The sequence below is a fragment of the Sinocyclocheilus rhinocerous genome, unplaced genomic scaffold, assembly GCF_001515625.1.
Source record: "Sinocyclocheilus rhinocerous isolate Xijiao unplaced genomic scaffold, SAMN03320098_v1.1 scaffold541, whole genome shotgun sequence".
Taxonomy (NCBI): Eukaryota; Metazoa; Chordata; class Actinopteri; order Cypriniformes; family Cyprinidae; genus Sinocyclocheilus; species Sinocyclocheilus rhinocerous.
This window is the reverse complement of record NW_015658519.1, coordinates 1,662,947-1,679,375: the sequence shown is the minus strand read 5'-3', so window position 1 is coordinate 1,679,375 and position 16,429 is coordinate 1,662,947. Positions and strand designations below refer to the sequence as shown.

The 16,429-nt window shown below is 36.0% G+C and overlaps 1 protein-coding gene and 1 pseudogene across 4 annotated transcripts in view; both read right to left on the bottom strand.

The window, feature by feature from the left end:
- The window catches only part of LOC107722634 (vasoactive intestinal polypeptide receptor-like), a 34,466-nt gene extending 29,789 nt beyond the window's left edge, over positions 1-4,677 (bottom strand). Inside the window, exons 1-2 of one of the 4 annotated variants that reach the window (XM_016531083.1) lie at positions 4,271-4,677; positions 1,875-1,962 (exon numbers count right to left, since the gene is read on the bottom strand). In XM_016531083.1, coding sequence (XP_016386569.1) covers positions 1,875-1,962; positions 4,271-4,324 — 142 coding nt within the window. In that variant the 5' untranslated portion in view covers positions 4,325-4,677. Of the gene's footprint in view, positions 1-1,874; positions 1,963-2,117; positions 2,141-3,911; positions 3,959-4,270 lie in introns of those variants that run through there. The other 3 variants (XM_016531084.1, XM_016531085.1, XM_016531086.1) reach the window with 3 other exon arrangements.
- A 6,906-nt stretch (positions 4,678-11,583) lies between these two features.
- LOC107722524 (uncharacterized) lies at positions 11,584-15,070 on the bottom strand (annotated as a pseudogene).
- Positions 15,071-16,429: the final 1,359 nt, after the last annotated feature.

The following is a 16,429-nucleotide window of genomic DNA, read 5'->3' as shown; positions in this document are numbered from 1 at the left end:
GCGGTGACTCGCTGCCAAGATGGCGTCGGCTGGCTCCGCCTACTTTAGGCTTCAAAACGCTCGTCGGAAGTCTACGGGTTACGTCCCGGACACTACGTCCATGTTTTTATACAGTCTATGGATAAAACTTATATCATTGTTGACCTCCTTTTCATGTTTTTCGTTATCACAGCAGAATCATAATATTGAAGTGAAAAAAGCTATTTATATTATTTCAGTTATTTTTTAAATAAGCATCATTAGTTGGAAATGGCTCTACTTTTGGGGTAGGGGCGTGTTTGTTTTGGTGATTTCAAATATCAACATTGGCTACCAGAAATCGCTTACTCTGCCTTTAAGCATTGTGACAGTGTGCGAACCTGAACTGAACTGAATTCTGTGGGTAGGCTGATGAAAAAACCTGAATCTACTTGCCGCAAGCAAAACTAACTGAGGCAGTGCACTGAAACACTACTGATTTAATCATAAAGATAACGACAGTAAAAACACTGATGTTGTGAAGCTCGCACTTCACAGAATGACATTTCTGCCTAATTAACCAGCATGCCTTTGTAACCTCTTCCGAAACCTGATCAGACAAACAAACACAAAACAACAATTATCTGCTAAATTCACAGTATCTACAGTAATGAGAAGAGAGGTTTGAGCTGACTGCAGTCTGTGGGAAGAAATAAGGGGAAAATATTGACACTTTTGCAGATAAGCAGCTATATATTTTTTATATACACATTTAATCAGATCTTAAAACACTCAAAATGTTGCTCTTGCAGTTTTAGCCCAACCTCATAATCCACATTTTTACGCTGCTCTATGTTAACAGTACTCCTGTGCTGCTATTTCTAGCTGATGAAGAGACCACATTTAAAACCAAGACCTTTAGCATTAAAACCACAGAACTTACTTGTAAAAATTTTAATTGGTTAACTGTAAGTTACTTTACCACATAAACTGAAAAACTGTACATGTTTTAACATAAAACAAGAACTGTCAAATTATTTATGATTATAGCCGTGAAGTAAACATATAATTTATGGTGAGAAACTGTAAAAAGACAGATTTTAAAAAGATAGATTTTATATAAATATTTTAGTTTCTTTTATATTTCTGTTAATGATGTGCATTTTGGGTTGCATTTCTGTTATTTAGTTTAAAGTTTGTTACGTTATTTTAATTTCATGTGCATTAGGATTTTTTTCCCCTTTTTTCTTTGTATGTATGACACACAGTCTACATACAAGTACTGGCCATGTTTTATGCATAGCTGACTTATAATGAACTCTAATTCATCATGTGGCTTTCTATAATACCACCTGTATTATTATTGTGGTTATATCAGTGCATGTTAAGGAAAAACAAAGTCCCTTTAGGCAAGACATTTCACTCAGCGGCCATCTTTGAAATGCCTCTCGGGCAGCTATTTCAGTCATGCAAATACAGCTCCTTCAGTAGCATGTTTAGGCACCATGCAAACTATGGCAGCTGCAGTGATATGAACACTTCACCAATTAGCGACTGGCTCTTTTATTTAGATGACGAGACTTTGTACCATATTGCACATTGCACTTTCTCCTATTCATAATCTTTGCGTATCCAACGTTTTTGGTAAAAAGCAGATCTTGGTATATTAACATCATATGCCTTGAAATGAAACATATGGTTGTAAAATATACAGACACCAATATGTCATGCTGCAATACCTGAAACAATACCACTATCTTTTCATAGTGAATATCTGGCAACCACAGCTGTTGCTTTTTTACCATGTGTTTAACAGGATATTTTTACAGTGTATATCACCAATATACAGAAATCATTGTGTCTTTATATGCATACATTACAGTTGTCATATAGTGACTTATATGCACTGTACATACCTGATGTGATGTTTTCCAGCTTGGTCAAACATTCTCTTTTCTCCGCTTCCAGCTCCCACATGACCTCACACATCTGGACAGACAGCATCTGTTTAAATCAATAACACAATCACAAGATTCTGACAAGAGGTAGGTTTTACTTGCAATAAAACATATCTTCATTTTTGAAGTTTCAGAGAACATTACATCACATTTCTGAATAGCAACAGACCTTTGATCACATTACAAGCTAAACATAATTACTTTTTAAAGAGAACGAAGTGAACTGGTTGCACATGTGGCATTGCCTCTCCCTTTTCCTGAGTGTCATGGAGATTTGATGAAGGGTAGGACAATTCATGTTGTTCCTTCAAAATTTAACAAGCGTAGCATAAGTACCTGCACTGTACAGAGCTCTTAATAATGTCTCCTTTCACCTCTGTCAATACCTCCGGACATCTATAAGGTGGAAAAATTCACTACATAAATTATTTGTCTTAAAACTGTCTCTCTGCAGCTGTATCCAATTTTCCTTAAAAATGTAGGTTGTATTATATAAGAAAACACTTTCATGGATTCCTCCATAGAGCACCAGAGGACAGTGAGATTTATGACAGGTACTCTGGCAGATGAGGCCATTGAGAGGTGGCATCAATCAAAATTTCACTGCAGAGCTATGGTTACTCCCAAACCTGTCCATATGCTTACAGAAAGTAAGGCCATGGTTCAAATGTTACTCTGTTACCTGAACAGTCAGTATGTGTGATCTACAGCAGTGTTTTACAGCTTGCTTTGCACGGCAATAGCCCCATAAATAAGGCTAATGAGCGCCTTCCTCAACATGTGTCCCCTTTAACTTGTATTATGATGAATATCATCTGTTATCATGATCAATTTTATTAAAATCACTTCTAAACAAAACACAATCTAAATCTTTCTACGTACTGACAGATGTACTGGACCGATCTTCAAACATTTTGAGATATGTGCCATTCATTTTATCTTTTAGCTCAAGTGCAATGTTGTACGTTATGTCAGCTAAAAGCACAAGTTCTCTATATTATGTGCCCAGAGCAAACAATAGCATTCTTTTGATCATATACTGTACTGCGTGGGGTGACATATTCAGAAGTAAATTCAGTTGCATGGCAAGCTGTACTTTATAGAGACGTGAGTCACTACTGTCTGCAGTGAGGAAGGAGCGGTGATCAAGGACAGTGCTGACATGGACACAAGGATGAACAGAGAAGAAAATGAGGGTTGTTACCATGGCGTCACAATAAGTGAAGAAAATCATTCTTTTCACTATTTCAAATAGCATGATTAACAATATGACAACCAGTTTAGATGGTAAACAAACACATGCTACATTTGAGTACAGAGGAATCTTTCCATGGTAACACTGGTACTGTGAATGCATGCTGTTTGTACTAGCATTATCAGTCGGGAGCACTAAACCTGAAGGATTTATACTGACTGATTTCCCAGGTTAACCTGCAGGAATGACCAGATTTCTAACATTAGCAACACAAATTGTACAAAATTGTATGTGAGATGCATCATAAATATAATGAAGAAAATGTAAGGTAAAGCATCATTTTAACATTTTGGCACGTTTTAAAATGTTTTGAAATCCTAGATAAGCATATAAGATTTACATCTGGCTAGAGCTAAGGAAATTTGAATTAATTCAATAAACAACTCTATACTCATTTTGATGGAAATGCTGTTTACAGAAGATGCTTTCTTTTTAAATCTGGACCTTAAATGGCAATTCAAACTGTTTGAAGCAAAATGCACCGACCACTGAAACTTGCTTGCATTATAGCCTATCATCTCCTCAAAGGCACATAATCTAACTGGTTATTATTTAAATGTATAAATAAGCTTTATTAATACCGCTGAATAGGCTATGTTTTATCAAAATGTCAGAGAACATTCCAGTGCATAAGAGAAGCTCTCCAATCCACATAATTATGTCCTGTCTAGTTTTTAATCTTAAATGTGATCCATTTCTGACGGATAATGCAGGAGAGTTTACATCGATTGCGTTCTTACCCAAGCTAGCTAAGCACAAGCCAATGAAATACTCCAGAGTCTCATGAAATGTACTTTAAATCGGTTCCGTTACAAAATTCTGCTCTATGAAAGAAAACAGCAGCAGCAGTAGCTCTGAGACAGAAGAGCAAAAAAGCAACAGTTTATCCAAGTCTGTTATTTTGTCAGCACAATTTAACGTGGCTTCAGATTTGAAAAGCAAAACAATTTCAATGAAATTAAGAAAAATAAAAAAAACATCTTTATATCCATGGACCTGACCATTTGTTTGAGGACTAGGTGTGTTAAATAGCCTACTTGAGAGCTTTCCTTTAGTCGATGACTAATTACATGGAAAACTGTGTTGATAGGCTACTCACAGGTCCTAACGAGCAGGTTAGGCATAAAATCAGCATTCGTTTAGACATATCCATTTCAGCCGATTCAGCAGTTTCCTGAGAGCGCTTCGCAAAAGGACCGAGGCACAGAGACAAGTTGACGGCCGAAAAGTAACTGACAAAAAAATCCGATACGTCAGCCAACTATGCGCTCCGGTGCGCGCGGGTTCACCAGCAGTGCTTCGCCGTCAAACCTGTCCTTGTTTCTCCCTTATACGAAAAACACTTCATTCATAAACGACCCTGGAATGATGCGAATCCATTCACAACAGGCGTTTTGCATGAACCACGTAGACACATGACACGCGCGAGTTGGACTGTCGATCCACGTCCTAAACACCGCACTTCCAAAATATAGGTGTGTGTGAGTGTGTGCAGTCTATAGTAACAGCAGCACAGCCCTGAATAACAGCCATAAGTGACTCATTCTCTGTCTTAACCTGTCCGCACAGCTCTTTTCATTTAGGGCACAGATATTGTTCTCTAATATTGTAAACTGTCATCCATGCTCTTTTTTGCCATCTATATCACAGCTTCATGATTTCTTCTACTCCTTTCCCATTAAACTGCTTCTGATCTCTTAAATGATCTACTGTAGTTAAACGGAACGTTATGTAATATTGTGACATGTCAAGTAAGACAATAATGCAAACTAACACACCAATACAAATATGAGAGCTCTTGCCTTCTTATAATCACCACTGTAACTGACTGTTGGAAGTGCATCGGGAATTTTTAATAAATGTGAATGCTTTCATAGGGATTTCTTTCATTTATGGAGAACTGTAGAGTCAAACAAAGCGGATATGCAAATGTATATGTGCTTGCAGCATGAAATCAATCATTTAGAAAGTATAATGGAGAAAGTCTAATATAGATTAGCCAACCCACAGTAGAACCTCACAAAAGAACCTGCCAGAAGAACAAGAGAAGTGACTAACATTGTGAAAAACATTCCCAAGGAAAATGTATGTTAAATGGTGCACATGTCCTAAAGAACTGATATTCATCTTAACTTATCAGCCCTCACATACTCTCAGATCTTTCAAAATACTATATACATACTACATTACTTCAAATCAAACCATTTACTACAGAGGTGCATTGATTTTATGTCGTGCTGTACCAGCACGCGAAATTGCACCTTTCATCATTACTATAATATTGCAAGCAAAGAATTTATACAGGCAACTGGAAAAAGACAAAAGTCAACAATTTTTGCAAAATCTGTGCTCCAGTTTTGTTATTTATCTATTGATATTAAGTGGCTAAAATGAAAGGTGTGAAACAGACAATTCACTTACCATGCATTAAATGGCTTACACTCCAGCATAATACTGGCCAAAGATCTGTGAAAACAAATATATATAGACATGAAAGAAGCAAAAACATCATTGGTTCATTTAACTTTTGTGTAATAGCATCCTGGTGTTTGTTGAATGTGCTTTTAACTCTTGTGAAATGGTATCCTGGTGTTTTGTTGTGTTTCGTTTGGATGAGTCACAGAACTGCCATAAATCTTACTAACCATGGAATAAAACGGCTGAAATGTAATATAGTGCCATATGTTACCTGAAAAGCATTTATGCAATCTGCTTAAAGTTCCTCTTTCTTAATTCTGAGTCCTAATTTTAAAGACAGTCTATCTGAATTACTCAGCTACTTTGTGTTATCAACTTCCCTGATCAACAAATTCATAAATGTATCACATCCCTTTCCCTTGACCTTTAGAAACAAAATCTTCAAAATCTTTACACAGTTACTCTATCATACATTGCATATTCTTTCAGTGCTGCCAGTCTAAAGAGGAAGTATGCCTTCACATGTGGAATGAATCAGCTGAAATCATCTTTGGTTTTGGCCGTGGCTTTGTGATGGAGAAAGAATATAACACTTCTTATCTCATACTTCATCTATCACTATCTTCTGGACTCTATCCTCCTTCAGCCCACATCCTGTTCAAATGGAGGAACCCTGCACCACCCCCTCAAGGCCTGTCTGCATTTAAACAAGCCCTTACTATCAACAAGCAGTCTTATATATCACACACCTCATAAAGGTGACAGAACTTAAACTTTGAGAATTACTTGTCATGTCCTGTGAGTTTACATACTGTGAAAAAGTGGTGACGATATTTATTTAAATTGAAATAATATTATTTATTTCCTGTATATTTCCTTAACGCTTGCGCTATGAAAAAATCTCATACATCTAATATCATACATCTGGGTGGCACGATTGACCAAGAGCCGAGTGAAAAACAGTTTTATGATTATCACTTCACACTTCATTCATAAAGTGTGGAGCAATAGTTTATTAAACATTAATTGATTCATTCAATAACTCCTAGTTACATTATGTCATCATTGTCATCAGTTGAAATGGAAATAACTTTTTGTATTTTCAGTCACACCCAAAAATAAACATGGGAACAATGACTAGATTTTTCTTACTTAAGTGCGTTATTAGCCGAGTCTTTTGATGGTCTACTATCAATATCAAGGTATGTGCAAAACTCTAAAGAGAGCTAATCTCTGCTTTATTTGCAATACTATTATTTTCTTCTTGTAAGACTGTCTGATAGAAATTCTTATAGGTACAGTATTCGGCCGAAGTGTGCTAATTTTATTCAACATTAGCATGGGAAGATATTTAAAGCTACAACAAGAACTGAATATTGTAATGCCATAAAAACGTCGCTATTATTTTAAAGGATAATCAGTCACCAAATATGTTTATTCTCTCTTCATCCTCACTCAAGCACCCTCATAGGTAGATACCCAGAGTTTATATACAGTATGTAGGCATATATTTTATTCATCTCAAAGTGTGATGTGTCTCCAATAAAAATACCCACTAGGCAAGGTTAAATCACAGAGGTGCAGGAGTAAAAGCTAATTAAATCATAGAGGGTTGATGCTTTGGGCAGAAAAGGGGGTAGTGATTCATAAGCGTTTGGTCAAATCAATTCTCCAAATGTAATAGGGTCACAGACAGACACAAAGGTGGACCTGTTGACTCAATTTACCCTCTAGCAAGTCAGCATGAAATCTGGTTAGGGATCAGTTTGCACATTAAACCCACTTACCTGGAAGGAACCAGAAGCAATGGTGGATGATGGTAATGGTCTATGGCTTTTTTGTCCTTGAGAGGGAGCAAAGTGTGCAGCACTAGCACTGCTGCTAAAGTCTTATTAGCTATACAGGTAATTCTTAATACTCCATTTGTTTGATTCTGTTTTTGCACATAAACAACAGAGTGTGAAGGTTTATGGTGGATAACATATTGAACATTTTTATTGTAATGCAGAGATTTGTGTGTTTGGCTGAGAGTTGATTAGACAAACAAATACCAAGCGTTAAACCTGCTGTTTGAATACCAAAGACTCTGCACAAGTCGTGGCCTGCATGTAAAAGGAATCGTGTGCCAGTGTATTTTGGGAAAATTCACAACCTGTCTCAAAAAAAAAGAAAAAAAAAAGAGATCACATCCAACTTTTGCACATCCAACTGATTAAAATGATTTAACGATTCACCAGAAAAAAAAGACTGGTATTTTCACTGCGGTGAGCCAGACACTTCATAATACTACCTGCAGCTGTTCCTTATTTAGTGCCTGAATGTTAAATACCTTGGACAAATTGATTATATTGATTGAAACTGGAATCCTCCGTGATACTATGCATGTGGAGGCTTTTACATTAATGGGAAATACAATGATGCGATGTGGTGAACATGAAAACAGACAATTTGTTAGTATAGATTGCTTTTCTAATTTTTTACATTGCTGATAAAGGGATTGTCTTGATGTGCTTTCACCGAATAGATTATATATTTGGACGTGATGCTCTGTCAGCTGGTCCAATAGAGCCCTTTTAATAGTTTTCCTCCATTATTTGAATGATCATAAAAGACCTGGTACATGATCAAACTGAAATGCTCTCTTGTTTTATCTGCTGGTGGTGTCATATTCAGTCATGACTGAGCAGTAGTAAGTTATTTAAGTGTGAATGATTTGCTTGCAGGCCGAGACAGAGGTCTTGACCAATGTGATCTCTTTTTACCCCTTTTCCACCAATGCAGTTTGGGTGCTGGTTCGGAGCTAGAGCCTAGTTTCAAATCGGTTCTTTGTCTTTTGACACCCAAAGCACCAGCTCCGAACCAGGAAAAGTGGTTCATAAGTAGCACCAAAACATTGCCGGGCTAGACGTAAGAACGGTGTCAGGGACTGGGGGCGGGGTTACCGTGACCAACAAAATACGTTTAACCGCCATATTTGAAATAACAGCTAAACACGAACACGTTGGATTCGCTGTGTTTGGATGCCGATGTAGGTTCTTAAAGCCATGAACATCAACAGCAACGCAACGTCCACCATTGTTGATGGTGTTTAGGCTTGTTCAGATGGTCCGGTCGGCGCGTGGCACCGGTGCGCCGCGGGAGTGTCTGGAAGGCAGACGGCTCTTTATGCTTTTGATCGTTCCCGCGGCGCTTCGGTATCGCGTGCCGATCGGTCCGCCTGGCGCCGATGCATCCTGAACAAGCCCGTTGTGTTTGGCGCTGCCGCGCTACCTTTGCTATGGGAAATGAGACGTATTCAGATGCTGTAAGACCTGGCTCTGTGGTGGCTCTCTAGCCAGTGGAAAGGTAAACCGGTTCTTAGAAGGCTCGCCAGTCGAACCAACTCCGAACCAGCAATAGCACTGGCTCTGAACTAGCACCCGGTTCATGCTGGTGGAAAAAGGGTATTTGTGCAATCTAATCTCAGGCTTAATGACTGACAATCATCTTGTGTGTTACTTACAGTTGTGACATTGATGTAATAAATAAAATGCCATTAGGTTGGAAATACTGTGATAGTGAGATAGTTGGACATAAACACAATAAGGGACAAAAAAAAACACCTTGTTTTCCTTTTACCACATTTTTACTTCTGCACTACACTGAAGCACTGAAGTCTTCATCACAAGTTACAGCTCCTACACGTGGTTGCTTTCCTTTAGTGATATTTTAGTCAGCTCAATTTGTTTCTCTGTTGCAACAACTAGTTGACTGCTTTTCTGCAGGACAATGAGAGCTGGCGTTGAAGATGCAACACCCCATGTGCTAATTTTTACAGTGCAAGACGTTTTTTCTTCTTCTCAGAAACAAAGAGGTTTACTGTTAAATGCTGTAAATTTACTGCAAGTGCTTGACTTATGGATTATCAGCAGTAAATTGACATGTTTATTTAAATAGCAGTATTTTAATGTAGGAAACTATGTATTTTTACAGCAATTGTTTTACAGTTTACCATGAGTAATAGTGCAACACATCCAGCTGACAATAATTCTACACATTGAAATGACAACCGAGAATCTCCAGAGGCAATACAACAATACATCTTACTTTCAGTTCCGAAACTAAATATAGGACTCATCATTTCAGCTTGACCACAGAGGAAGTGTCTTTTAACACCGTTTTTAGATTAGTATGAAACAAGACCTCATTGTTGCTGCTGAATGATGCTGGTTAGTACTACTGAGTCTACTTAGGCTAAGGTAACATTTGTATTTTTTAATTTAACACATTTAAGTGAATTTGCAAGTACATGTAATTTTATAAATACATGTATTTAAATATTCCAGTTTTACTTTGAGAAGATATGACAGCAAAAGAGATATGTGGTAAGACATACATTTATTTTCACAGCTTTTTGTGCCTTAATGTGTGTTGTTATCTGATGTCATGTTCAAATCATTTTAATATCAATCAATACTGTACTTCACATATTTTCATCCACCTTTGTCATTGTTTTTTTTTTTTTCTCAAGGCACTTGTGGCGAATGGTATCGCTACTTCTTGTTCAGTGTCTTTGTCATCAACATCGCCTTGATATTTTTGGTTTATCACTTAGAAACAAGTTTGAAAGAAATAATTGAAAATTTCCAAAGGGACAGATGTCAAGAAGAGGACTATGTCAATTACGGAGCAAGTGGCTTTACATGCGAGCAAGCCAGCTGAAGTACAGTATGATAAAATATAAAAATATATTGCACTGTAAAATAAATAGAAAATAATGTTTGAAAGTTATACTGAAAAGATAATATGCTTGTATAATACCTGTTACAAAAAATTCTGATGAGTTTCAGGTGGGTCAGAATATTATCCCTAAGTAACCCCTTAACTATGTGAGAAGTCTCAATATGCTATATTTTTGTTGCATATTGTGTTGAGACATGAAGGAAATCCAAGTTTGCTTTGCCACTAACAGAGGGGTTTTAGAGAAAAATGATGTAATCAATCATGTCATCTTTGCCATTCTGCTATATAAACTGTTGTATACTCTTTGTCATAGAGATAGTCTGTGATTGATATGAGGTCCTCCCGGCCGTGATTAAAGCATATTCAAATGCATTGTCTAGAGTCTGTCTGGTTACTGCTGCGCAGCAGGTTAGTGGAACACTAGAGATCTTAGTCCCAAGTGATAAAGTGTTCAAAAGAGAGGAGACATAACTTAACCCAGGTGAATAGGGGATTTCTAGCACACAACTGTTGTTTTTTTTATAAAGAGCAGCAGTAGTCAGTATAATGCATACTTTTGTCATTAAATTCAATATTTAATGCAACATTTGTTTCGTTAGTCTAAAAGATAAAATAATCATTTAAACAGGACAAAGAAAAGATTCTTAACATACTATTTAAGCACAGGGTAAGTGAGTCTGAAATGGAGGGGATGTTAATCTCCTGGGAGGAAAAAATTTCCTTTATTTGTCTTTTAGTTTCTCATAAGTAATTCATCCTGTAGTGAACAAGCCAAAGTACACGGTCAAGCCTGCTGCAGCTGCTGCCAGGAGACACACACATTCCAAAAGAGCAACAACATGCATGACAAGATGCTTCAGTTCACATCCACACCAAAGTAAATGTACAAGAAGAGCCGTGATCAAAGCGTGTATATTCACCAGACACAAATGTTGTGTGGCAACCCTGAATGTCTCTGTAATCGCTGTTGAAAGACCAATGGTCTCAGAGGCTTGCAATCAACACCAAGGTGGTTTCCAGAGCACTTGAACTAAACATACAAAAAAGCTGTTTCTCACGAATCATTCATCCTATTGTGTATCATGCAACGTCTGTGTTACATTTTTAGTGATCATTAACAATGACAATTGATGCATTTCAGGTATTTTATTAAATATTCATAAATTAGCTTTTTATAAATGCTATATCTTTAAAAAAAAAAAAAACTTAAAACGTACAACAAAAAAAGTTTTTATTTATCTTTTTGTCTTTACTTACTCTTGAAACATGGTATTATGATTATTGTTGGCTCTTGTATGATATACTGCTTTTGATACTGTAATAAATTGCTTCCTTATTTGTATTTTGCTTTGAATTGCTAAAATATTAAATGTTAACGTTAATTCATAAAGACATGTAAAAAGGTAACAAGCAAATGAATATACTGTCAGGTATAATACTGATATTTTGGTCACAAGTTACTGAATATATATGCATACACACAATTACATTATAAAACATTAAAATGAAATAAAAAGCTGTTGTGCATAATATTGTAATAGTGTTTCATAATACTGCTGTTTTTATTGTATTTTTGATCAAATAAATGCAGACTTTTATTTCAACTTTAGAATGGTAGAGTAATATAGAACAAAACTGGCACATTTAATATCTTGAACATGGCCTGGCTCAAGCTCAGAATAGATATAATGTTGTTACCGTATGCTGTTTCATGCATATTTTCCATAAAACTTTGAAAAAGACATCTGTTCCAGCCGAAATACATTCATGCAGGTACTGCACACCTGGAAGGGTTACCGTTCAGGGCCTGTCATCTTTGAAGTTTTCATGAGTGTTTAGTGTTTATGATGTATGGTTATTTATCAGTGCCGCTGTTTGGTGACATCAGGACCTCAGGACTTACTTCACGGAAGAGAGGCAGAGTCCTGTGTCTCCAAACCACCAGCCCCACGCGCACCACTAACAAAATACAGGCCAACACCAGGAGCACCACTATGGAAAATAAAAGCATGACACTGTAAGCACTGTGAGAACAATGCAGCCTTAATATGTAACATCTTTATGAGTTTGTGCTTTAACTATGCTATATTTATAGTTAACCAAAACGACATGGATGTGTTTATCATTGACTAACTTGAAAAGATGGCATTCCGGCCAGGTCCCACTGCGATGTAATGCTTGCTTAGGCTTCCAATTAGAGCATAGATAATCACAGGGTAAACAGAGAGGATGTAACGGACGTGCTTCTCTATTAGAAAGTTTTCAACTGTAAACCTGTAGAAGAACACATAAGAACACATACCTTAAATATGAGTCAATCACAAATGAAAGAAAATTTTAAATGATTTAGTTTTATACCATTTTCAAGAAAGGTTTCTCTAAAAATGTCATGTGGGCTAACCAACAAGTAAAAAGTAATAATTTATTATTCTTAACCTAACCATACATTTGTATACACATCTTAATCATTATTTTTAAAACAATTTTAAATATAATTTTCAGCGTTTTTACAAACTTAATGTATTATTCATTCATAAATATCATGAAGTCTCGTCTAGAGAGTCACACCACATGACAGCTAAACTTGCCTTGTCATAAAATGTTCAAATTATTTGATATAATCTTGACACATGCTCATGACATCATTTCCAGTTTTTAATTTTAAAGTTTTTAATGGCATTTTCTTTACATGTTTTGTTTTCTTAGAGATAATAATAAAAGCCAAAATGCCAAACTCCTTAATACGGTTGTCAAGAATTTCATTTTTAATCTTCATTATTCTATCAGTTGTAAGAAAACAAATAGATAGAATACAAAAAGATTAGAAAAGCTAGTGCTACTTCTTTTTTTTATTAAGAAAACAAGCAGTAAATGAATAGAGTGCAATTTTTTTTAAAGAATAGAATTAGAATAGAGAGCACTAGAGTTAGAGGGTCAAATAAAGATGGAAGAGATGTGTTTTTAGTCGATCCTTGAAGATGGCTGAGGACTCAGCTGCTCGGACTGAGTTGGGCAGGTCATTCCACCAGGAGGGAACAGTTAATGAAAAAGTCAGTGAAAGTGATTTTGGGCCTCTTTGAGATGGCACAATAATACGCCGTTCACTTGCAATACGCAAGCTTCTAGAGAGCACATAACTCTGAAGTAATGAACATGAACATATTTAAATAAATAAATTTAGAAGTACATCACTTTATAAACTGTATTTTTGGATAATCAAACAGATCTAAACAAAAAATGTCATTGAGCCATATCACAAAAATTATAGCAGAAAATAAATGATGATTACCATATAATTACTTCCAACAGAAGTATGCATAAAGAAGCAGTAGCAGCATGTGCTGGGGAAACTGACGCCAGATCCAACACAATAGTGAAGTTGAGCAGTGTGGCAATAGTTGTCCATGTTGCATAAGTGGCAATGCCATTTTGAACCTGAGGTACACATATAACATGGTCATTTCAAACATTTCAAATCTGTAGTGCACCTAATTTACCTGCCATCTTTTGTTAATACTATGCATTTAAATACCTTACATATGAGATATAATGTTCAGGTTCAGTGTTCATGTTCATGTAATTAAAAATAATACATAAATAATTAAATACGAAAGAAACAAATACTCTGCCTCTTGTCAAAGCGATTCCAAAATGATGTTCAATGCATACCAACACTATGATGCAGAAGAGGTCTTTTGGATGTTGCCGTTTAAGCCAAGATCCATGAGCTCACAGACCAAGACAAGAGAAGAAGATCATCAGGTAGTTGGTGAAAGCAATCAGGGCAAGAACAATCAGTGCAGGAATCATCAATCTGAATCAATAAAAGACAAACACGTGACCTTCTGAGGCACCATGCAAAACTATGATTATGCCACAAAATATGTTGGCTGCCCACAACTTACTCTCTATCCCACAAGACCAGCCAGGTACTGTTCAGAATCATGTTGATGATCCATGAGAGAAAAATTCCGAGGGCAGGATTGCTGGACTTGAGTACAACCTGACAGCCAATAATTCAGGCGAAGACTGTCAAACTACAATGAATGTCTTTCAAACAGTGTGAATAAGCAAAGTGTTGATATGAGTGGAGTGTGTGTGGTTTGAAGTACCCTCTACAAAGCCAGGTAAGGATATATGCGTTCATCAGGAAGAGCCAGGAATAGATGACCCCCCATATAGAGAAGGTCCATCCAGCAGGAGTGATCTCTGTCTGATATCTGTCCGATATATTTCCAGTGCTGCGCTGAAATGGACCTTAAAAGCCAAAGAGAAATTAGTTGCATATATGACTTATTATACATTTGTAGGTTATATAAATTAACCTGGTACGTACCTTTTCCTGGTCCCGCGAGTGCATTGATAATCAAAGCTGCAACGTAAGCAAATTGAGAAAGAACAATGAGCAAAATACGCAAAGTTTTGTGATCCCTCAAAAGAGACATTTTTTTAATCTAAAAATTCAAAACTATTATGTTCTTTCGTTTTTGTAAGCTAAAAATGGTTATATCGTTGATATTGCGCTTGCCATGGTGTGAAGTTAGCAAAGTTAGCTAGAGTCGCTGTTCAATGGGCCTATGTGCTAATAGAAAATTAAAAACAATATTTCTTCGTGGAGAGTAATACCGCCCTTCCTTTCGTCTGAATTATACCCACGACTTTTTAACAACTTATTTTTCTGCCACTACAGAGAGGTGGGGTCTTCTAACTTGTTTACGTTACAAAAGATGCTCTGTTGTGTAAAGAATAAGATAGTGTAAGAGAGCCATCTGCTGGACAACAACACGACCAGCATGTCTCGACTAAAATTACATTTACTAAAATATTATATGAACAAATTTACCATAAAAAAATCTTGGCAGGTAAATTTGTTTATTCCATTTCTAAGTATTGTTCTATATAAAAAAGTATCTGATCTAAGCCTTGCTTTATGGATGTCTAACAGGATAAACATTCATCTTTTTAACCCTGTAAATCTGGCAATATAAAATAATAGTCAGATTCATGAATAATAATAATAATAAACATTGTGTTTTAGATTATGCACCATATTTGATACATCAGGCTTATATGGCTCACATAGCTCAATGAGGGAAAAAACACATCTACATTTTATTCAGAGGCCAAAACTCTGAAATATGCAATTTGGTATGGTTGTTATTATTTATATGGCCAAAAAGTAAGACGTAATTCTGATAGTTTGTAATGTAGCCTAAATAAATGACTTCTTTATTATAACTAGCAATATGTACCTGAAGGTTTTTTTTAGACTAAATGAGACTTTTTACTTGCTAAAAAGTATGAACTATCAGTCAGAAGGCATAATATTGTATAGATTGAGTACAGCAGTTTTTTTTTTCAGCAAAGTTATGAACATGTTGATAATTTAGAGGCATTAGAAATTAAAGTATCAAATATGATACAGTAGGCTTTGTAGGGTTAAAGACATTGACAATATCTGGACCATCATTTCAAGTTGAACATCACACTTTAACATCTGAAATAACTTTCAAGTAGATTAAAAATGAATAACGCGATGTTTTATTGATTTAGATGCCTCTCTTTCTCCTGTTTACTTTATTTGTTCTAAGTATTTCCCTGTAGATTATCACATTAAATGTAAGCATTTGTTTTTACAAAATATGAACCTTCAATCAATTACATTAATACTCAGATCTTAAATCAGTTATAGACCAATGTCATATATAGCTGTGTGATTGAAAGCCATATGTTTGTGACATTCAGAGGTTTGAACAGTTGAAAATGTGTCCCGTCAGGTTGGTAAAACATCCGTTTAAAAACAAAACAATTAACAATGAATGTAGCTCCATTCACAGCCACATGAGGGCAGCAGACTTCTTTTCATATGTGTGCAGATTATAAATCAAACTGTCCTCAGCAGGGTGTAAAGTGTACCTATTCCGAAGTAAGCCTATATTAGATGTATTTTTTTTAAAAACACCAACAACTCCCTATGTCATTATCACTGACAACTGGAAATAACATGAAAATGCAGCTATTGACAAATGCATTTTCTATTGCAATAATTACAGAATTGTAAAGTTAATTTAAAAACATCTAGACTCTGAAACAATGCATTATGGAAATCGCCCTTAGA